This window comes from Dermacentor andersoni, chromosome 4, assembly GCF_023375885.2.
Source record: "Dermacentor andersoni chromosome 4, qqDerAnde1_hic_scaffold, whole genome shotgun sequence".
Taxonomy (NCBI): Eukaryota; Metazoa; Arthropoda; class Arachnida; order Ixodida; family Ixodidae; genus Dermacentor; species Dermacentor andersoni.
Genome location: NC_092817.1, coordinates 214,625,207 through 214,649,181, shown reverse-complemented (window position 1 = coordinate 214,649,181; position 23,975 = coordinate 214,625,207). Strand labels below are relative to the sequence as shown.

At 46.8% G+C, this 23,975-nt stretch overlaps 1 protein-coding gene across 2 annotated transcripts in view; it reads right to left on the bottom strand.

Moving 5' to 3' along the window:
• The window catches only part of LOC126538464 (protein arginine N-methyltransferase 1-like), an 87,981-nt gene that overhangs the window by 24,709 nt on the left and 39,297 nt on the right, over positions 1 to 23,975 (bottom strand). For both annotated transcript variants that reach the window (XM_050185307.3, XM_050185309.3), the window contains 2 exons: positions 18,982 to 19,188; positions 10,922 to 11,009 (listed from right to left, as the gene is read on the bottom strand). In XM_050185307.3, coding sequence (XP_050041264.2) covers positions 10,922 to 11,009; positions 18,982 to 19,188 — 295 coding nt within the window. The remainder of the gene's footprint in view (positions 1 to 10,921; positions 11,010 to 18,981; positions 19,189 to 23,975) is intronic.

The window sequence follows — 23,975 nt, the reverse complement described above, 5'->3', positions numbered from 1 at the left end:
CTGTCGGTGCATGTATTAGGAATAGTGGTGCTCGTACTGTGACAGGAAATACCAGATGCACACGTGTATAATTACGGAATACATACTGCGTCCAGTGCCTAGAGCCCTTCCCACGCTTGTTATGCTTCACTGCAATACTTTTGCATAGGCTTCACCAAGTAACATTTCTGTACAGAAGCGAAGCTGACTTTCGGAAACTGGCATTATGCAAAGCACTGTGCTTTTCAAGCTTCTAAGCCAATCGCGAGGACCACAATGACGGAGCACATGCCATTGCTGACAGCAGCGAATTCTTTCAATAAAAAAATGCGGCACCCAACGGCAAGAAGCTTCATAGCGAACGTTGAAGTAGCTAGGCCTAGCGTTGCCACAGTGGTGGCTACGGCTGCCAGCGGATCTGCGTGCGAGCGCCGGTTCGAGGCGGCGAGGTAATCAAAATGGCAGGGGTGGTGGCTTTGATTAATGTCGTTTTGGACCTGCGGTCACGGCACAGCATCCGGAAAATCGGATGGCGAAGAGTTCTTGCATTCGAGATTTCAGACGTTCTGGTACATAGACTCTCTGGGGTATGTGGTGATGCCGCGAAGCCGTCCAAATTATCGGCAATTCAGAAAGCCGGTCGTTGACTGTACACTGGCAATTTTTCCAGCCGACGAAAGGGCATCAATGATTCATTACGATTCCTGTCTGTTACTCGAACCAGCATTACCGCAACTTTCGACCCTTTCAATAAATCTACAGCTAATTTTCCCTGATAGAGGCACAAATTCCCCGAGTTTTCCCCGAGTTTTTCCAGACTACTCAAAATCCCTGAGAATTCTTGGTTTTCGCGGTTGGTAGACACCCTGGATTTTCATCCATTGTCTTCTGAAGACCATGGCTGATCGGCAGGCGTGCGCCAACCATGGTGGGCAGTGTGACGACGCATAGCGCTGTTGATCCCCCCTACAGCCTCACCCGACTATGCACGCGATGCACGAGTACAGTGCGCAGCTTGTTCAGCCAATGTGACGACTGCGGGGTGCTTTAATTTTCGCAAATGCTCTCACACTTGCAACACATTATGTGACCATCAATGGTACAAACCGAAGCGGCTGTGAAAGCGATGACGCTCTATGATAACGTTGTGCGACATCGAAAACTAGTTCTGTAATGCGGCGAGTGCAGAGTCGTATTCGTCAGAAGGTGCCACGACAGACTTGTCATCGGCGAGTGCTGCAGCACTTGGCGTTGCTGGTGCTGCGGCGCTTGTCCCGGCCTGTAGCGTCTGATAAATACGCTGGCCCTCCGCCCACAAAGAATGCAAAAGAATGGCCTTGCGTCGCTCTGGCTTGAATGCAGCGGCTCCAGATGCCAGCGAGTACATGCTGAACATCTGCTCCCACTGTCCCACTGCTCCCATGGCAATGACGGACGGCCGGGCGTCGGAAGGAAAAACGGTGGTGGAGCAAGCCCGGTGAAGCTCATGGTGGGCGGATACGGACGGCGCAGCGGGGCTGGGGGTAAGTTCATGACATCCTCGTCGCCAATGTGATATTGAGGGAAGGTGGAAGTCAGGCTCCAGCCGTCCCGAAGTACAAAGCCGTTTATTCAACATATACAACCATATATATATATATATATATATATATATATATATATATATACAGTCGAACCCGACTATATCGAACCCGTTTACATCGAATTATTCCATATATCGAACAATTTCTGGACACGGTATAGTTACAATGAGTATATATAGCAAAAATTACGCTTACATCGAACAAAACTAGTAGCGACTCCCGATATATCGAACGTCAAGCGGCGGAAAGTGCCTCCGGAAGTTGGCTTTCCCTCGCAGTGACGGGAAAACCCGGCGGCGCGGCTCCATCCAACCGCTCTCCCTACGTGACCGCGCTACCTCGGAGCCGCCGACACCCCCCTACAAAAAATGATCCTGGCCCGCCCGCCCGCAGCGCTTGCTCAGACAGCCAATCAGAGGCTCTTGTGCCCTCGTCGTGCAAGATGGCGAAAGCAGCGAAAGTGCGAGTTGTCTCGCGGCTTATCTGATTCATTGTGTGCGCCTTCTCCCGCAGTGTTGCCGTGATGAAGCGGCAGAATTCGCCTTTCGTCGTGGAGCTCGAAATCATAAATCGGGTCGAACGCGGTGACAAGTCGGATGTCCCCGCAACGTACAAGATTCCGAGGTGCACTCTCGGCACGATCTTGAAGGGGGAAATTAGGGCTAAAGCGGCCTAACTCGCGACCCAGTGCCCGTAGTTACGCCCGTGGCGCCCGACGCGTACACACGACCGTGTACGAGTGGTTCATCCAAAATAGCTTCAGCCGTACCGACTTCCGCGTGCTCGGTGATGACTGTAAATTCTGATTAATGCGACGTTGCCGTTGTTGCCGAAGTTTGGAGCGAGCTGTCACAATTTCCGGAAGCTGTTGACGAATCAACGGTGGACGAGTTTGTGAGTGCAAATGATGGTGTCGCGACCACGGGAGAGCCCGGAAACGAAGACTACATTGCTGACATCGTGCCGAGCACAAGTGAAAATGGGCACAACGAGGAAAGCAACGACCGTCTTTGGCCCACATCCTCCGAAGTGATTGGTGCGCTCGCACTAGTCCGGTGCTTCTGCGCGAATGCGGAATGTTGCGGCCTCAGCTGCTCCGACTCCTTAAACAAAGTGGAAAAGTGCGTGCCTGGCACGCAGCGAAATTGCCCAAGCAGAAGAAAATGCAGGACTATTTCGTGCGAAACTAAGCTAGTTTCATCAATAAAGTGATTTTTTGATAGGTATGTGCTTTTATGACATCCAATTATTTAGCAGGCTTATATCGAATTATGCTCTATATCGAACTGATAGGCGTTTTTTGGCGAGTTCGATATAGCCGGGTTCGACTGTATAACGATGAACAGACGTGCCCCCTGGGGAATAAAGAACTCAAATTAATAACGAAACTAAATACAACAGGCGTCTTTTTTCAAAGCTCGGTTAGTGGTCGTGCTATGGCCGCAAAATTTTGCACGATACGGTGGAAGTACGAAGGCCGATGAAGCTGTGCAAATCCTTGACACACTTCGGAACAGGGAAGTGCGTAACAGCATGGATCTTGCCTGGGTCCGGTTGCACTCCGTTCGCGTCAACGAGATGCCCAAGGACGGTACTCTGGCGACGGTCAAATTGGTACTTCGATGCGTTGAGTTGCAGACCGGCTCGACAAAAAACGTCCAGGACTGCCGAGAGGCGCTCGAGGTGCATAGCGAATGTAGGGGAGAATACTATAATGTCGTCCAAGTAGCACAGGCACGTGGACCATTTGAAACCGTGAAGGGAGTCCATCGTGCGTTCAAAAGTGGCAGGAGTGTTACATAGACTGAACGGCATCACTTTGAATTGATAAAGACCGTCGGGTGTTACAAAAGCAGTCTTCTCGCGGTAGAGATTGTCCACGGCAATCTGCCAGTAGCTGGAGCGAAGGTCAATAGAGGACAAGTAGCGAGCACCGTGGAGGCAGTCAAGGGTGTCATCAATCCGAGGTAGGGGATACACAGTAACCCTGTTAAAGTGCCAATAATCCACGCAAAAGCACCATGAGCCATCCTTTTTTACCAGTACAACAGGTGATGCCCATGGACTACATGACAGTTCTATGATGTTCTTGGCAAGCATTTTGTGAACTTCTGCGTGAATAACATGACGTTCAGCCGGTGACACTCGATACGGGCGGCGATGAATAGGAGGGGCATCGCCGGTATTAATGCGATGTTTAACAGCTGTAGTTTGGGCCAAGGGACGATGGTTAAGGTAAAAAATATTGTGGTAGGAAAACAGAACGCGGTAGAGCTCACGAGCATGCTCAGACGGCATGTCAGGCGCAATCATTTTCTGTAAGTCGGTGATGGTACAAGTTGCCGACTGCGATGGTAGAGGAGGATCGGCTGAATTGTCGTCTACTGCAATAGATGCTATTGAGCAATTCTCGAATGAGCAAAGCTGGACCAGAGACATACCGCGTCGCAGCACTCGTGTCGTCAAGCGAACATTGGCCACTGGCAGGTAGACAATTCGCAGTAATAGATAAAACGGTATGAGTTACTGCGATCCCGTGTGTAAGTAGGACATTTTGTACAGGAGCCATGATATAGTTACCGTCGGGCACTGGTGGGGATGACACTAAGTCAACGTAAGTCAGCGATGAAGGTGGCAAGCGAACGAAGTCGACGGAATTGAGGCGACTGAGTTGTGGTTCAGCGGAATCCAGAAGAGGCAGGTCAAGGCGGAGAGTACCAGCGGAACAATCGATGAGAGCAGAATGTGCAGAGAGGAAGTCTAAGCCGAGGATGATGTCGTGGGGACAATGGGCGAAGATTGAATAGCACGATTGCGGAGCGATCTGCGAAGGAGACACGAGCGGTACACATACCAATTACGGGGGCTGTTCTGCCATCGGCGACACGGACAACAGGCGTTGTGGCGGGCGTGATTATTTTCTTCAGGCGGTTACGAAGGTCAGCGCTCATTACCGACAAATGCGCCCCAGTGTCTATAAGAGCAGATACAGAAACACCGTCAACTTGCACGTCAAGAAGGTTCAGATGAGTGGGCAACGTCAGTAGAGGATTTGGCGGCGTAGGGAGCAATGCAGCGTCACCTCGAGGCGCTGCATCATCTAGTTTTCCGGCTGGGAGCGGCGTCCGAAGGGAGTCTGCGAAAAGGAGCGACGAGGCTGGGGAGAGCGAGATTGTCGTCGTTGGGGCAAAGGTGAACAAGAATAGGAGAATCAGTGGGGGCATTATCGGAGCGTGTGGCATAGGGACGAGAAGGGCCACCTGAGGGGCGAGTAGGCAGTATAAGCAGACCGGGTCGGGGAAGTCCAGCGACTGTGACGGTGCCGAGAAATGTGCCCGATTCGATGGCAGTGAAAACAAATGGGCTTGTCGTCAGCAGTGCGCCATTCAGATGGGTCACGGAAACGTGGTGGGTACGAAGATAGGGGTCGGGGCGGAATCGAAGAAGCCGGGCGGTTATCAGGGCGATGGGTCAAGCAGATGGTGTGAAGACCCATGTTTTCGAACTCCTGGCAGACAACTGCCGGGGTCAGGGAAACCATGACTGCAGGTGCGTTGGAGGGGCTTGAGTCGAAGGCAGCCGGATAGGCAGCCTCGATCTCACGCCGGACAATCCTGGTAATATCGCCAGTGTTGTTGGGACGAGGAGCATCGGCACAGGAAGATGTCGCTGGGGTGTTGGGCAAACAGGCAAACTGCTGGTCGATACGTCGGCTTTTAGCGTGTTCCAGGCGGCGACTCTCTTCTATATCTGCATCCACCGTCGTGACGTTGAATACGAGCAAGTTGAAGGCGTCATTGGCAATGCCTTTGAGGATGTGGGATACCTTGTCTGACTCAGTCATGCGCGAGTCAACTTTGCGGCACAGAGCCAAGTAGTCCTGAATGTACGCAACATAGGGCTCTGTTGACGTCTGCACACGGCCGGAAAGCGCCTTCTGCATGGCAAGTTGGCAAGCATAGGCGTTGCCGAACAAGTCTCGGAGCTTTTGCTTGAGCGAATCCCAACTGGCGAGCTCATCTTCGTGCGTCCGAAACCAAACTCGAGGTGTGCCACTGAGGTAAAAGACTACGTTGGCGAGCATGATAGTAGGGTCCCACCGGTTATTGCGGCTGACGTGTTTGTACAGGCTGATCCAGTCCTCAACACCTTCCCCATTTTTGCCCGAGAATACGCCAGGATCACGAGGAGCAGGGAGAGTGATGTAGGTCGTCGAAGTGGCAGCAGGTGTAGGAGGCGGCCGAGTCGAGTTGTCATCGCCGGGAGCCATGAAGGAAGGCTCGACGTACCGTCCACTGCGAAGCTCCGTGACGTGGTATAGTGAACGTCCACCTTCACCAGATATGTTACATAAGACGCAGATGAAAAGCTATGTACAAGTATATTTATAACGTAATACGCCGCACTTGGCCTAGAGGCAACAGCATGCGCTAGCCTCCAATCCTCGTCGTCGTCTTCTTCTTACAGCTCGCCTCTTTATCACTGGAAATACTATTCCATAGCAATATCATAACTCAAATTATTTTTGGGCTATCTATTATAGTTTTCGAGTTACAGCAATTGACAGCCTCTAATGATCATCCGCAAATTACTTAATGAATTACACATAAGTTCGCCAAGATTTTCACATCTGCATGTTCACTAAGGCCCATTCTGTGCAATAAAGCACTATTGGTGTAATTTTTAAATGCCAAAATGAGCATAAAAATATTTTTTCAGCTTTCCTACGCATATTGTCTTACGAACAACTTTTGCAAACACCCATTATAAATTCTTTTATGAGGCGCAATAAAAATGTACAGCTTTATTGCACTCATCAACGTTTCAGGATCCAAGTGCGAAAGACAGAATTATTTTGTCTTCATTCGTTGTAAAATGGCACTGGGATGACAAAGCAACTGCACAAAAAATGAAAGCTGAGAAAACAAAGCTCAAAGTATCATTTGTTGTAAACATTTAAATGTTTATTTTGAGCCCCTGAAACTCGCTTGCGATGTAGTCCTTTGCCTGTGGGGGCACATTTGCTTTACATTGATGTAGTTTTTTGTGTTCTTGCAGTAGTTTCGTACACCTTAGTTGCCTTTTGGGTCATTGTGCATCCATCCGTTGTGCAGAGGCAGGTGACAGCGCACTCAAAATGCCCGCTGGTGTCTCTCGTGGCGCAACCTCTTTATTAGTGGAGTTGGAACTGAAATTCGCAGTTGAATGTTTGACGCGAGAACTTCTGCTCCGCCGATGTCGCATTGCTGTCACGACCACAAGCGGACGTAACGTCACCATCGCTTGCGGTCGCGCCTTTGGCGTCGCTCATAGATGCGCCGTCACCGTCGCTCGCTCCATTATCACTCGTGGACACGTAGGTGTTCTGTGGTCGTGTCGTCAGCAGCGCACGCGGGAGCACTTTCCCAGTCACTGACGTGTCGTGCCTCGTCAACAAGCTCGGCGGCATCCGCTTCTACGAGTAGTTTTTCTCCTTTTCTACACCTTTCATAGTCTTCCGTAGTCATGTGGGCCGTTCGGAACTTCATTCCTTTGGGGCTCATCGAAGAAAACGTGCGTAAGATGCCATGATCGTCAATCACGTTGATAGGAACGGACAGCTTGCTACTGCGAAAATGCGAGCGAGAGAGGTTCGTCAGCAATTCAAATCTACAACAGCCAATATGGAGTGTGCCATGTGCCTCACGTGACTGCTACGCCCAATCGCATTGCCACGTTTGCCTTTTTTTTCGCTTGCGTTTGCTGGTTTATTTTTCGGTGGAGAAATGCGTTGGTCCAGCTATCTTTAGCTCCAATCTCTCCTCTTTACAATGATACCAAGATGGTGGTGCTGGTGATGGTGTCGCCAAATAGCCAGGCGATCCGCAGTGCGACGGGGCCTTCCGAAGCCCAATTTTTCAGCAATTTTTTATGACAGCACTCTACGAAATAGCTGTTTTCTTGATTTCTACCACATATTTTGTTATAATATTTCACTGTGAGGTAAATAAATGTCTGTGGATCTTAAAAGAAAATAAATCACAATATCGAAAATTTTGACAATTTGACCATTTCAATTGCCGTGTACCCCCTTGATGATGACAACATGTATTTATTAAGGAATGGCTCGAAGGCCTATGTCCCCCTCCCCTATTAAAGGGGGACATGGGTTGTAGAGCTAGCCTACCGTATTTACTCACATAATGATCGCACCCCTGAATTTTGTCGTCACAATTCGATTTTTTTTATTTCCCATGTAATGATCGCACCCTGAACTTGCCGCAGCGATATGTCGTGTGCCAAGTCTAGCTAATAATGATCGCGCTTACCATCTGTCGAATGCTACACGAACGACTCGTCTGCACGCACCAAACATTCTTAAGTAGATGCCTCATTTCATTACTTTCATCACTTTCCGCACTTCCATGGCAAAAAGACGTACAACCAAACTTGCCTTTATTATGGGTAGGCTTTATAATGGTTGTGGTCAACAAAAACAAAAAAGGCGCCTTTCGATTCTTTTCATCTGCACTCGTGAGCACGCAACAAATCGCGCGCGGCAATGATAGTAGCCACGTTTACACTGATACGTTAAAACGGTACCCTATTCATACGCCGACGCTTTTAACACAGCTAAGATATTTGCCTACCCTTAGCGGAAACGTGCCGTGTTAGGATAGTAGTGAAGACAGATGCCGCAGTTTCCGCAGCACGCCGGCCATGTCTACGTTATTGCCGCAAACTTGCCGATATTAACGATATTATTTATCACTGATACGGAAGAAACTGTTTCAATGCACGTAATGTACTCACGAGAAGAAAAAAAAAGATCGCGTTCGGCGCGTTCGGCTTGCTCCACCGGCCGCCATTTTTGTTTTGGTGTCCCGCACCCGCATCCCGCAGCAAACGCGGGACGAAAAAAAATGTTTATTTCTCGCGGGAAATTTAACCCGCGTAATGATCGCACCCCTGAATTTGCGTCAATTTTTCTGACAAAAAAGTGCGATCATTATGCGAGTAAATACGGTATGTTATTTCTTGATCAAATTTGGTGAAATTGCATATGCCGATTCCGTTTTTTTTTTTTGCTGATTCTAAATATCCAATTATATTATGCATATACATAGTTGCCGAGATAATTAGTAATTACCTTCTATTGTTTGCTGGAACAATTAAAATTTAACTGCTAAAGGGAAAGTTGTAAACATATAGACGGATACTGCAATGCATAAGGATCGCAATGCTGGAAACAGATTAGGAATTGAACAACTATTTGTCATCTTACAGCCCATTGAAGTTCTGTGTTCACAGTATCAATAGTAAGAGCAAATGTAAATGCAAATAAAAAAAAATTTTGGAATAGAAAATTAAACATCTGCTCTCAGCATTACTTTTCCAACATATTCAGCTTCACGCTGCAAAGAAAAAATAATAGCTGTAGCTGTCCTGGATCCAAAGATACTGATGCAGCAAATAAGCAGTGTCCAAAAACCATGTTTTGAGAAAAATGAGAAAAAAGAAACATTACTCAGTGCTATACAGTAATCATCATCATCATCAACAACAGCCTGGTTATGCCCACTGCAGGGCAAAGGCCTCTCCCATACTTCTCCAACTACCCCGATCATGTACTAATCGTGGCCATTTTGTCCCTGCAAACTTCTTAATCTCATCCATCCACCTAACTTTCTGCCACCCTCTGCTACGCTTTCCTTCCCTTGGAATCCATTCCGTAACTCTTAATGACCATCGGTTATCTTCCCTCCTTATTACGTGTCCTGCCCATGCCCATTTCTTTTTCTTGATTTCAACTAAGATATCATTAACTCACGTTTGTTCCCTCACCCAATCTGCCCTTTTCTTATCCCTTAACGTTACACCTATCATTCTTCTTTCCATAGCTCGTTGCGTCGTCTTCAAATTAAGTAGAACTCTTTTTGTAATCCTCCAGGTTTCTGCCCCGTACGTGAGTACTGGTAAGACACAGCTGTTATAAACTTTTCTCTTGAGGGATAATGGCAACCTGCTGTTCATGATCTCAGAATGCCTGCCAAACGCACCCCAGCCCATTCTTATTCTTCTGATTATTTCAGTCTCATGATCTGGATCAGCAGTCACTACCTGTCCTAAGTAGATGTATTCCCTTACCACTTCCAGTGCTTCACTACCTATTGTAAACTGCTGCTCCCTTCCGAGACTGTTAAACATTACTTTAGTTTTCTGCAGATTGATATTAGACCCACCCTTCGACTTTGCTTCGACCCTTCGACTTTGCAAGCATGCCTACGCTTGCTTGCCCAGCAGACCTCACTGGCACACCAGCGCGCTACAGTGCACCTAGCGGCGGCAGGAAATTTAATCGCTCATAGCGCCTCTCCCTCTCTCTCTCTATCGAAACGGGCGCCTCCCAATCTTGGAGGCTATACAGCAGGCTACTGGAAGCTGACCCTGGCCAAGCCAGCGGAATATCCAACATGGCAGCCCCCACCCACAATTGGGTAGCATGGCTTGGAATGGGCGATTTAATCTAGAAAATGAAACTTTGGAGCCTAAATTCGTCCAAAAATTGGTCACGAAAATGCATTAGCACTATGGGAACCCTAACAGTGCATTTATGAAGTCCGGAATATCCATCAAGTCCGAATTTGTGGAGTCCAAAAAATCCATCGACTACTGTATTTCTGCATGTTATTTTCGAAAAAATAAATTTAGCCATTGTTTGTAGGTACATTAACAGAAAAACTACTTTTTAGAGGGTCACTGTTGGCACATGTCTTGAAACTAGAAAGCATAGTGCACACAGGGATAGGAGTACTTTTTTTGATATGATAACGTTTAGTTACCCTATAACGGTTTGAATTTCACGCCGCAAACATGGCCACCTGACGCGCCAGCTTAACTTGGAAAATTTAGTAATTCCCGCTAGCTGTCCACGCCAGCCTGTTCCTCACTATACGACAAGAAATGCCTGCAAGCTCGGAGGCATTCAACCCTGTGCCAGTTGCCAGTAGTCGCTCATCACACCTGATGTCACGCAATAAGCTCAGAATTAAAGTAGAAAGTTGGGCGAGTTGGTATACATTCACAATGGGAACAGTGTGAACTAGTCCGTCGTAGTCTTGTTCGCATGAATAAGCTCAGTTATGAATAAGCTCAGTACTGGGAGAGGAACTGACAAAAAAAGTGCACCCTCACTGTCCGCAAACCCATGCCCCTTGCCACTTTTTAGGCGGTACCATGTTTTGGTTTCGATTGTAAGTCGACCCCCCCACTTCAGATTTTCAAATTTAGAAGAAGTGGTCGACTTACAATTGTGTAAATAGGGTAGTTTAACTGTGCATGCCACAAACAAGCACAGCAGTCTTAAGAGACACACTCACAATTGATCTTCTCATCCTTGTACTGGCGGTCCTCAATGGCACACAGGAAGAGAGTGGCACGATCAGGAAACATCAGGCCACCAGGCTTCTGCAAAAGAGCATGCGCAAACAAAGGCTGCTTGTAGCAGCAGGTCTCTTACAGCCAAAACTCTCGGCATCAAGATCTTGTTTCTCACTTGTTTACTTGCTTTTAATACAAAAAATAAGAGACTAAAAATCATTGTGATAGACAGCCATCAGGTGCACTACTATCCTCAGTGTCCTTGCTCTGTGTGCCAATGCAAAGCGGGTATTCTCAAAGGAAGCAGAAATTCACCGTGATGATCCCTTGACAGATATCCCAGGGGGCTAAAGAGCCCTTTTCTTTAATTTCCCCTCCAAAAAATTTTAAGACAACTTTGAATTTGATGTAGCCAGTAATGACCACATTCATAGAAAATTAATTGCTTATTATAAATTAACTGCACCAGCTTTCAAAAAAAAAGAAGCCTGTTACCCGCTGGCAAAGTCATTCAGGAACAGAATAAAAATAACTGCACACAAATCTGAAGAGCGGTTCTTGAGATATCGCCTTCCCCAGCACCACTACTAGCGAAAAAAATCCATTCTGAGAAAACAGGCCTTAAAGTTGAACGCATGTGTTTTTTTATTAGAAAGCTCCTGCGGAGCTTCTAATTAGCTCTTGCTGCTCCAGGCAGACTCAGTGTGTCGGATTTTCGACTGGCGACAGCCTACAGCACAGTTCCGCCGCTGAAAAGCGTCTACGCAGTCGGCACATCGCTGCGGAAGATCGGAAGTTGGATGCGTACAAGGCGCATATCGCGCTCCCGCGCACCGAACATATGCCATTTTGAACTGCCGCAAAATGCGCACAAGGAAAACAGCTTCAAAACAAGCGCAAGATGGCGGCCACCGGCCACCGCGTTCGCAAATTGCGACGGCGCGAAGTTTGAACATTTCTGACCAAATTTTGCTGATTTTGCGTTCCCCCTGGCCCCTTTAAGCGCGATTTTTTATTATTTTCCGATTAGATTTAGCTTCTAGATTTCAAGGAGGGATTCTTAAATATATAAACGTAGCAAAAATGCACTTTTCCGAAAATCGGCTTTTTTGTGATTTTTTGCCGTTTCAAGACCCGTGTCCCCCCTTAAGGAGGGACACGGGTCCTAAAAGGCCGGAAATCTCGAAAAAATCGACTTTTTGAAGCTGACATTTTCGGAATCTAGAACCATTTTTGCACTAATTTGCGAAGTGTTTAGCTTCACTTATTTTCGCCGCAAATTCAATTTGTAACACGCCTGCGAGGTGAATCTGAGCGCAAATTTAAGCAAAAATGACACTTTTTCTGCGTCGAACAGTTGCCGTCGCACACGGGTTATCATGGCCGTCTTGGTCTCGTTTGAAAGCGCCGCCCTTCACCTTCAAAATCCCGCCGTCGCTGGCTGTCCTTGCTCATTGGCTTTCTAGAAAAAAATGCGTCATTGTATTAACTGCTCGGCGCACGTGACAAAGTCTAGGCACCCGATTGGGCTAGTGGCCTTCCCGTCGTCTGCTTAGTGTTGTCGAGACGCGCACAGGCGCGCGCAATTTTGTCTTGGTGTTGTCGACTGACTGCAGCTATGGTTCGGCCAATCAAGAAGTTCAGCACCAAAAACAAATTTGGGAAGCGACTGAGGCGATCGCTATCGGAGAACTTCAAGCCACAATGACTCGGGACAACGAGGATGACGACTTTGCTGCAATCGGCAGTGCAGACGCCGAAGCGGTCGCCGCTGCCGCCACAGTAGGCCTAACGGACGCTAGACTAACGAGCTCGTCAGCTGCCAACAGCATCGCAGAGAGCGGCCGTGTGTGTTTTGACACGCAAATTTTGCTGCCACAACAGTTAGAGGATGAGAAGAAGGAAGCAGAAGAGAAACTTTGGGAAATGTCATCCGTCGCAGCGACAGAGCGGAAGCAAAATCTTATCCCTAAACGCGCCGACGCCGTGGTTCCACCCACCCCCTGACGAAACGGCCTTCACCATCATGCGCTTGGAGGCAGTGAACGCAAAGGGCAGTGATCGCCAACCACACCTTTGCCAATGGGGTCTGACTCGTGGTGTCGGCAGAATGCTGCAAATGCTAAGGGCGAGCCTGCACCAAAGCATCCCCGCAGCTTGCCTCCTCATGTCTGCGAGGCCTTATTGCCGATCTATCAGAGGCTTTCTAATAGAGGCTACTGCAGCGATGCCAATGGGGCAAGACCCAGAATAATGAGTGCTTGCACTCAATGACATGGGCACTTGCGCCAAAGGAGCGGCATGCCTCGTTGTTCGCTATTGAAGCGGCCGTAGCCAAAGTGGTCCTGAAATTCAACGCAGGAAATGCAAGACGCTCTACAGGCACATTGTAAGTACTGTCGGTTAAGTACCGACGCACAGCAGAGAACTGGCCTCTCTCAATGCAGCTCTGTCTCAACCACAGAGAAGGTTGTGCTGCCAATGACTATGTCTTCATCACTATGTATTTGTTCGACCACAGGCTTCTTCGCACTTGGGAACATCTTCTGGAAAAGCGGTCCGGCATGATCGCTGGCACTCAGTGAGATGTTGTGTTCAACTAAAAACACCGTGAAGAGGCATTCTGCACGAATCACACCGAAGTTGTTGTCGCTGCATACAAAACTTGCTAGGCTTGACTGGCCTTCCGCGGCTCGCACATATCCCTGGTGCTTTTTCGAAGCGATGTGGACCTTGATGTCAGACTTGCCGCCATGCGAGATGTTCACATCACAGGCACACGTGGTGCAGAATCCGAACTGATCCACTTTCTTCGATGGCACAAGGCACGGAAATTCTGCAACGTACGATTTCAAGAACACCTGGAAGTATGTCAGAGCTTAGAACCCGCCACTGCACTGTGAAGCCGCTACAGGCCGGAGTCACACTGCGTCCAACACGGCAGCTAGTCACGCAAAAGGCGAGGCAAACACTGCAGTGACCGAAGCTCGCTGAAGTCTAAAGCCGCATGCGCACGCAAACAAAGACAACAGCATGGCAACAGGTTTGCGGAGGTGCTAGGGACACTATCGGCACTATTGAGCTTTGGATATGGATTCGTGACCCCTCTAGTAGACGACAGAAGTCCCTACAACCTTGCAGCTGCTCATGATGATATCACACATCTGTATTGCCCTCTCATGGCGGACAGTGAGTGCGGCATTTGGTTTTTACGAAGGAAAAGCTACAAATGTGCAATATGTACAGCCATGACATACAGTTGCCGCCGTAGTAGTACGCAACGACGCCGGCAGCACGAGCCCTCAGCAGCAGGTCACGTTCATCAGTGCTTAAATTGCTGAAGTCGAGCTCAGCATCGCGAACCAATGTGGCGTTGTCAGGGTCGTCCATTGCAACAAGCGTCAAAGTTTGTGTCATCAAATAAAGAACCAGCTTATCGTCATGCGCTTTCCCTTCTGCTAGCCACCATAGTTACGCTTTCACGCTGCTGTCGGCTCTGTCTTGGCTCTGTTTCTGGCCGTGCGTTTGCGTTTTGCGCAGGAAAGCCGTAGCGCCGTCTGGGGGCGCCGTTTTACTCACCAACGGCGCAACGTCACTATGAGACCATGACATCACCACTTCCCGATCGAGGGCGGAAGATTTGAACTGCGCTAGAGGTACGCGGACGCTACAGAACGCATTTTCTCTTAATATAAGTCTCTTCTTCGCATGAAACAAGCGTTTCGAGGTTTCTGGGATTTTATTTCAACAGTCCACGTTGACTTAATATTAACCTTTAGTGTCCCTTTAAGGGGGGACGCGGGTTTTAGATCGTGAAAAATGGCCAGAAAACCGATTTTTTGAAAATCACATTTTCAGTTTCTATAACCCTTTTTCTATATGATACCCAAATATCATCCCTGTAAACCACCTAGAAGTGCTCTAAAAAATTCGTTTCATTAGCCAAGGTGGCGAAAAATCTCGCGGAAATCAAGAAAGAACAGCGTTTTTCACGCCACAATATCTCTGGAACGGCGCGACCGAGCGCCGCCATCTTGGTCTCGTTGGAAAGCGCATTTCTCCGTTTTCAAATTTGCCGCTTCAGCGATCTCCTCCATACAGAAACAAGCGCACAAAAACCAAATGATTGAAGGTCGTGCCAGAGTCTGCGATTGGCCGCGCCCGCCACGTGACTCCAGCGCGGTTCGCCATTGGTCCGGCGCTCGCGTCGTCTGCTCGGCTCTCTGCACCTCGCGAGTTTGGTGTCTCCACTCGCCGTAATCTCGACGTGTCAAAACGGGCGCTACGCGGACATCGCAGTAGCGTGGCCGATCCCTACGCTTGTGGACGTTTCAGACTCGCGGCTAAGCATTCCAAGCATCGGTGACGCGGACTTCGCGACCAAGATTCACGCGCAGAATCCTCGGACATGCGGCTAAGCCTTTCAGCACTCGGTGTTTCGAATTCGTGACAAATTCGTATCGCGCACGCAATCCTCGGAAACGCGGCTAAACATTTCGCGCATAGGGAGCCTCCGACTCTGCGATCATGCACATCGCGCGCGGACTTCTCGGACCGTCACGTAATCATTTTGTGCATCGGCGCCTCCGACTGCACGAACCAGCGCATCGAGTGTCGACTCCTCGAGCCCGCAGCTAGGAATTTCGCGCGTCGGCACGTAGGACCGCGCGAATGAGCGTGTCGAGTGTCGACTCCTAGAGCCCGCGACTAGGCATTTTGCGCGTCGGCAATTCGGACTGCGCGAATAAGCGCATCGAGGGTCGAGTCCTCGAGCCCGCGACTAGGCATTTCGCGCGTCGGCACCTTGAACTGCGCAAACTAAGCACATCGCGCGTCGGCTCCTTGTATCTGCAGCTATACATTTCGCACATCGGCACTTCGGACTCGCAACCAAGCACATTGCGCGTTCACTCTATTATTATATTGTCACGATAGCTCGTAACAATATCTATCATACCACCCCTTCATAAAGAGAACCTCATCAAGAGCTCTGTTCACTAGGCCCCTTGGGCTGGCACACACCTGGCTGCAGAAGTGATCGAGGCATCATACAAAAGTAAAATTCTGGAAAGCACCTAGCAGCTGCATATCTATCACTGGCTCTCTGATCCACAGCCACTGTCAGGTGAAGATGACTTGGAAGGCTACTTATACTCAGAGCCTTCATTCAGTAACACGGTCAATTCTACCAAATGAAAAAAAAAAGTGCCTCACTGATTGTAATGGAGACTGCTATCAATCAGGCAGCCTGCATGTACAACACTGGAACTATATTCATGCCCACACAGAGTTCTACACTTCGGTTTGAAACCCAGGCATCATGCTCTTTGTAGAGCGTGGTGCCTAATAAAGTTTCTTGTGCTAGTTCAGTGGCCAGTGTGCTATTATTTTGAGAGTGTGCAGTCACACATTTAGTATGGCCATTCTTACAAAGCACAGCTTCAAAATGGTGCCATTTGTATTGCTGTAGATTCACTTCAGCAAAAGCTACATTTGTTTGAAACTTCAAATGAGTTTATTTCAGTTCGATGTTTTTGCACACTGTACTCCGCCTTGCGGGGGTTTTTTCTGGGTTGTTTTTGGCGAAAAATGACAAGGGTGGCATCATTTTATTCGTATTGAAATGATCTGGAGGGTGATGCTATTTTTATTACTCTTGCACAGTCATGAAAATTACATTCAGGTATAGTAATCGCTGCTAATTAGAAAAAAATGTTCATAATAAATGCAAGATTGTTTTCTTGTCCGCAAAATGCTTCTAAATGAATAAAAATAGCATCACCCCCTACAGTAGGTCTTTAGCAATGGTGTCATGCACTTAGTTTTTGGTTTAGCAAGACGGAATCATCAAAAAGCCCCGTAACGAGTTTGAAATTAATTTGAGTTCAGACCTCAATATTTTTTGAACTGCTACAGCTATCAGAAATCTAATTACAGATCTGAAATCAGCACGAAAAATTACCCCAGACAGTGGAATTTATTAAAGATTCACCCAAAAATAAGAAAAACATTTTTAGGACCCACCTCCCCCCTTAAGGGGAGACACTGGTGTTTGATTTTTTTTTTTTTTTTTGTCATATACAAATGAAATTTTCAGGCAAGGTATACTTTAGCCTGCTAGAAGCATGTATGCAATCTATTTTTTTCTTATTTTAAGTAGTCTTTGGGATAATTAATACCTTCTGAAACTCAATTTGCCCAACATTTCAACAATTTTACCACTGAATATCAGAGAAAAATTTATATGTACCCATTCTAGAACAATCAGAGATCACAATTAGACTATCATTGTAATTTAAGTTACAAAAGTTATTGCCATATCTAATGTGGTGGTTATGAAGCTCAAAATTCTTATCTGTTGTATTGCCACATAAAAAAATTCTAGCATAAGGGATATCATACTTTATTAGTTTTATTGTGTGTAGAAGCTTTTGAATGCAACAATAATAATTGAAATCGGACTATTACATCAAAAGATACTGTGGGCAACAGCACGTGTCATAGGAGAAATGCAGCTTTTGAGAAAACGCAAAACGAAGTTCCAGGACATGATCTAGATTTATTCTTAGCAATTGCAGCAAGAATTTCAAGTCCACTTTGCACTAGAAGCCACCAGGCACATAATCACCATCGCTCTCTTTCATGCACCTCTTCTTTATGGCATGCATGAACTATTCTGCTCTGGCGTGCTTCTTGTCAGACGCCACTAGCCGATGCTGGTCTTTTTCAGCCTTTATTCCCCTCTTCTTGGTGAGTTCCATCTGGTGCTTATGTCGTCGCAAATGGCACAGTTCACCACTAGTTTCACGGCCACTTCATATTCCCGGTCGCCCTTTAACACGTTCCAAGGGGCCACGGCAAAATTCGCATTTCGCGCACCAAAGCAGGCGATTTAGAGCTGCTAGGCTTAGAATCGTAAACGCGGTCCCGCTCACCGCCGCTTCTGAGGAATCTCCGATAAGTGACTGCTTTCGGTGGGTAGCTGATAACGAAGACAGCTTCTGTAGTTACTCCACCACGCGACGTTCAATTGCCACTTGTTCGGCTTCTGTGATGAGAAGTGTGTCAACACGCGTTGCCCTCGACGTGTTGCTAGCCGCAGACATTGCGTATGCGGCCGTAGCTTCGGTAGCTGCCGTTCGCTCGCTGGCACATGTCGCTGTGCTGGTTGTAGTCACTGCCGATTCATCGGACGCCACTCGGGTATCCGAGAACGCCGCTTGCGTTTTTCTCCCGAAAGCATGAGCCGTCGCGAACTTTCGTCGACTGCCAGCCATTGTCGTGTTGCTACGGCGCACTAGACTGCGTGCAAACCACGTCTAACATGGCCTCTCGCATTGTCGAGAAACAAAACTCCCAGTCGTCCAATCAGATATCAGGATTTGCCCCACGTGGTACAAAGGCACCAATGTCGTGCAAGTATTCCCCCTTTTTCGAAAGCGTGAACCTTCAGAACAGCCAGACTTGGTGCCCTTTTCCCGCTAAAAACGGAATGTAGAAGAATCCAGCTTTCGAATGATTCCAAAATGGCCGCGCTGCAGGTAACGGTTGGCGTAGACGAAGGTATTGAATTCGCCTCTTTTCGATGGGCGTTTGCGAGCGAAAGCGGTGATGAAGCTGACTTTAGAACAAAATAACAAAATAAGTACTGATCAGAATGCGTTATTATTGCAGCAATAGCTTCTCTAGGACATCTAAATTGAGAAAAAAATTTACAAGTCGATTTTAAAAAAAAATTTTTGGGGGCCAGAAGACCTGTGTCTCCCCTTAAGGGTGCACAGTTGATAGCAGAATAATAATAGAATTTGTGAAATAACAAAAAGGTAGCAACGCGATGTCGGGAGGAAAGGGGCGATAGGGAAGACTGGAATTTTACGAAACGCCGTTTCCACAAGAGCACAAAGAATGAATGAATCTGGCAGCACTTCTTTTTTTACACAAGTAGAATAAACTTGAATTGGAAGTTTCAACTCTGCAGTCTGCCTAAATGCAGTAGCTGTTTAGTGCTCTACTGTTAAACATCTGTGATCATTTGACCACAGAGAGAGGAGAAACTCACGAGCCACTTGTCGCGAGCGTAGAGCACGGTGTCCAGCATGGACTCATAGAAGAGGCAGTAGCCCATCCACTCAGAGATGATGATGTCCACCTTGTCAACGGGCAACGTCACCTCCTCCACCTTGCCCTTGACGATGGTCACGATGTTGGCCATGCCGTTCTCGTGCACTATGCGCTCAGCATGCTCCACCACACCCGAGCACTCAATCTGGAAAGCAAAAAAGCACAACACCATTGTGTTACGAATATCAAGCTAGTGGTGCATTTTTGTAGCAGCAGACACTCCAGCTGGGCGTGGCCTCCACAATTTCCCGCCGCATCTCATGGGTCACACTCAGGCTGCACGTATGCCTACCTGCACGAGCCATGTTCCCCCAAGCCCACACATAGTGGAGCACTGTGTTGCGTGCTAAAAGGTCGTATGCTGCACACGCCTAAAATCCATCGTTTTATTCAAATTTTCGTCACACGTATGGCCGTGTAGCGTTTCCACGGACTGCAAAACTGTCTTATTTCCATGTCTACAATTATGCACCCCATTGGGCGTATACTGGAGTAAATGGCAGTAATGGATCTAACAAAGTAATTTCGGCTCCCCCTTCAACTTCACCACAATAAGGTTCAAGTGTAGTACTTGTTGTCATCCCGAGAAAGCGTATGGTAAGGAGACCTGGCATTGCTAAGCGAGTGTGCTCGCAAAATGTAGCGTGTGCAGCTTCATCGTACAGTTAAGAGGAGACACGGCTCAAAGAAGCTGAGGATTGTTGAATTACGAAAGAAGCTGTGGAATTCTTGTTCAGAAGATAGAAAAGGTGGAGCAAAAGTGGTATTGATCTTCAATAAATTGAAAGTTAATAATGTAATGTTCGGTTGGGATGAAGATAAAAATCAAAGGGTCAACCTTGTGCAACCACTTCACGCAAGAAACACCCGACAACGTCGAACAAAAGAGGGAAAGTTTAATATTATTAATGTGAATGCCAGAAGTATCCTAAATAAGTTTGAATCCCTAGAGAGCATTGTGTTGGAGCATGAACCAGATGTTATTTATTCTGATTTATTTATTTTACCCTCAGGGTTTGCACATTACAGACCGAAATTGGAAATACAGTTGATACAGTAATAAGAAGCATGAACAATCACCAGCTTAATACAAAAATGAAATGAAACAGCCGCAACTAAGATAAAGCAGAGCAATTTGAACATCTAAAACAAACAACAATGAGCTAAAAACAGAAGAACAAATTCAATACAAATAATCAAGCAATGTTAAACATGTTATTCAAGAAATCCATAAAGCACGTTGTATCTGCGATAGCTGTAGCAGTGATGCGATTGGCTGAAGCCGTTTTGGAGCAGCCAAAAGGGCATTTTGGAGCAGGGAAACAGGCTTTTGGAGCAGCTCAAGGCTCATTGCCAAGCGGAAAACTTGACTTTGAGAGAAGTAAAATAGTAAAATAAGGAGGAAGCCTTTGGGAACAAGACCTTTTGTTCCATAAAAAGGGATGCATTTCAATGCGGGCAAATTGCGAAATACCCGTGTATAGTTACATTTAGGTTCACATTAAAGAACCCCAGGTGGTCCAAATTATTCTGGAGTCCCCCACTGCGGCGCGCCTCATAATCAGATCGTGGTTTTGGCACGTAAGACCCCATAATTTAATTAAATTAGAGGCAACTGTGCAACATCATATTTAGGCCCAAATAACTAGTTTTAGAACTTCAGCATCATTTAATTTGCTATGTGACCAAGTATAGATCAGCGCTGTGTTATAGCCGCCAAGCCCCTACAGGACAGCAGTTATAAATGGATAACAAGCAAGACACGAACTTTTATTTAAAAATGATGAGAATGCAAATGACAAGCTTACAGAAAAAGGATGAAAAAACAAAAATGAGTAGAATGCAGATCACAAGCTTACAGGAAAACAATGAAAAAACACCATCAACAGTTCTAAACATATATGAACTGAATAATAATTATGTACATGTAACGACAGCACAACTTCTCGGCTTCTTGGCCTATCAAAAAGCAGTGGACTTGTTCTGTGCCTTTTTCTGCAAGCAACATCATTAACTACAAAATACTGCCTAGTTGGCTGCCTTAGGTGACATTTTGTCAAGAGCAGCTGAAAGCCTTGTTTTCCCTTCAGCAAGCAAGGCCTGCCCACTTTCAATATCGCCAAAATTCTTCGTCTTTATGCCGTTCTTGATGAGGAGCTCTGCATTCACCAACATTTTCTTTGCTGTTTCTACTTCCAGCTGGAGGTTTTTGTCAGCATCACTCTGCGTCATCCTGGGAACATTGGCACGCTGCCGTTTGGCTGCTTGCTCTTCTTCAGTTGTTAAACGTTCTCTGTACCTTTTGCTTGCCCCTCGCACTGCTCTGACGACATCAGGCGTAACATCAAAGCTAAACGGGTCACTACCAAAATGTTTGGCATATGAAACAATGTTCCTTATGCCATTTACAGGCTGAATAGTCACTCTAGACCTTTCATTAAGTTGCCGGCGGTCTACACTAAACCCCCTTTCCACATCTGCATTTCCGTGTGGAATGCAGAGCAACGCTTTGACAATCTTGCTCAACTGAGGGTACTTGGCTCCATTGTCAGGCTTCTCATCAAAAAAGGTCTGCCAGTGCTTTTCAACAGAGATGTGCCTCAGCTGGAGGAGGTTGTATTCGTCCACCAAAGCAGAGATGTCGCGCGGCTGTATAACTTGTGGAAGCCCTGAAGCTAGTTGTCCGAGATTACTGCATGAAGATTTCATTTCTCTGGACTCTGGCTTCAAGAAGCGTAGACTCTTCAGCAATAAATTACCGAATGGCAGTCGTGACACGAGGTATTCTGTGCACTTGATATAAAACTTTCTGGCACCCAGCCTAAATGCTCTTTTGTCCGCTGCTTCATAAGATGATATTTCCCGCTCAGTGTCCTCTCCAATCTCCACTTTAGCTTTCCAATTTGCAGGAGACTCGGCCTGCAGTAATGGCAGCTCTGTGCCCTTCTTAGAGCTATAGGGCTCTTTAGTCATAAAACGTCCACACAGCTTAAAAACTAAAGCCACCATTTCACTATAAAGTAGATGAGCCAAAGGTTCACTCTTTTGAAACAGAGACAAAAAATGTGTAAAAATATCTGTAGCATTCTTCATGAACAGGAGCTTTGCATAAAATGTTCTGTCTGAAAACGCTTTCCTCAGGCGGTGACGCAGTTGTCCTCCCAAACGACAAGCTGAATCAGACATGACAACACTTCTGATCGCTGAAAACTGCTCAATGAGGCGATCTACTGCAGGCCCTAACGTAAGCCATTTGGAGCTTAAGTGACATAAGAAAACATTGCTTGGCAGTTGAAGCACTTCTTGCTGGGCCTTAATCGAAGCACTTTGTACAGCACTTTTGAAAAAGTAATATACATCCATGACTGCTGCCTAAACTTCTGAACCAAAAGCATCTATGCCATGGCTGAATGCAGTAAAAGTGGCACCCACGACTATTATGAAAGAGAGAATATTACAGAGGAACTTGAACTCCCACAAGTAAAGCTGGAAGAAGTAAAGAAAGCCTTGGAAGCTATGCAAAGGGGGAAGACAGTTGGGGAGGATCAGGTAACAGCAGATTTGTTGAAGGATGGTGGGCAGATTGTTCTAGAAAAACTGGCTACCCTGTATACGCAATGCCTCATGACCTCGAGCGTACCGGAATCTTGGAAGAACGCTAACATAATCCTAATCCATAAGAAAGGGGACGCCAAAGACTTGAAAAATTATAGACCGATCAGCTTACTGTCAGTTGCCTACAAACTATTTACTAAGGTAATCGCAAACAGAATCAGGAACACCTTAGACTTCTGTCAACCAAAGGACCAGGCAGGATTCCGTAAAAGCTACTGAACAATAGACCATATTCACACTATCAATCAGGTGACAGAGAAATGTGCGGAATATAACCAACCGTTACATATAGCAGAACTTTTTGTTGGGCTAGTTGGCGCATTTAACTGAAGTACTAAAGCGCCAAACAGACGACACAAGAAGAGACACAGACGAGCGCTCGTCAGTGTCTCTTCTTGTGTCGTCTGTTTGGTGCTTTAGTACTTCAGCCTTATATATAGCTTTCATTGATTACGAGAAAGCATTTGATTCAGTCGAAACCTCATAAGTCATGGAGGCATTACGGAATCCGGGTGTAGACGAGCCATATGTAAAAATACTGAAAGATATATATAGCGGCTCCACAGCCACCGTAGTCCTCCATAAGCAAAGCAACAACATTCCAATAAAGAAAGGAGTCAGGCAGGGAGATACGATCTCTCCAATGCTATTCACAGCGTGTTTACAGGAGGTATTCAGAGACATAGAGTGAGAAGAATTGGGGATAAGAGTTAATGGAGAATACCTTAGTAACTTGCGATTCACTGATGATATTGCCTTGCTTAGTAACTCAGGGGACCAATTGCAATGCATGTTCACTGATCTGGAGAGGGAAAGCAGAAGGGTGGGTCTAAAAATTAATCTGCAGAAAACTGAAGTAATGTTTAACAGTCTCGGTAGAGAACAGCAGTTTACAACAGGTAGCGAGGCACTGTAAGTGGTAAAGGAACACATCTACTTAGGGCAGGTAGTGACCGCAGATCCGGATCATGAGATTGAAATAATCAGAAGAATAAGAATGGGCTGGGGTGCGTTTGGCAGGCATTCTCAGATCATGAACAGCAGGTTGCCATTATCCCTCAAGAGAAAAGTGTATAATAGCTGTGTCTTACCAGTACTCACCTACGGGGCAGAAACCTGGAGGCTTACGAAAAGGGTTCTACTTAAATTGAGGACGACGCAACGAGCTATGGAAAGAAGAATGATGGGTGTAACGTTAAGGGATAAGAAAAGAGCAGATTGGGTGAGGGAACAAATGCGAGTTGATGACATCTTAGTTGAAATCAAGAAAAAGAAATGGGCATGGGCAGGACATGTAATAAGGAGGGAAGATAAGCG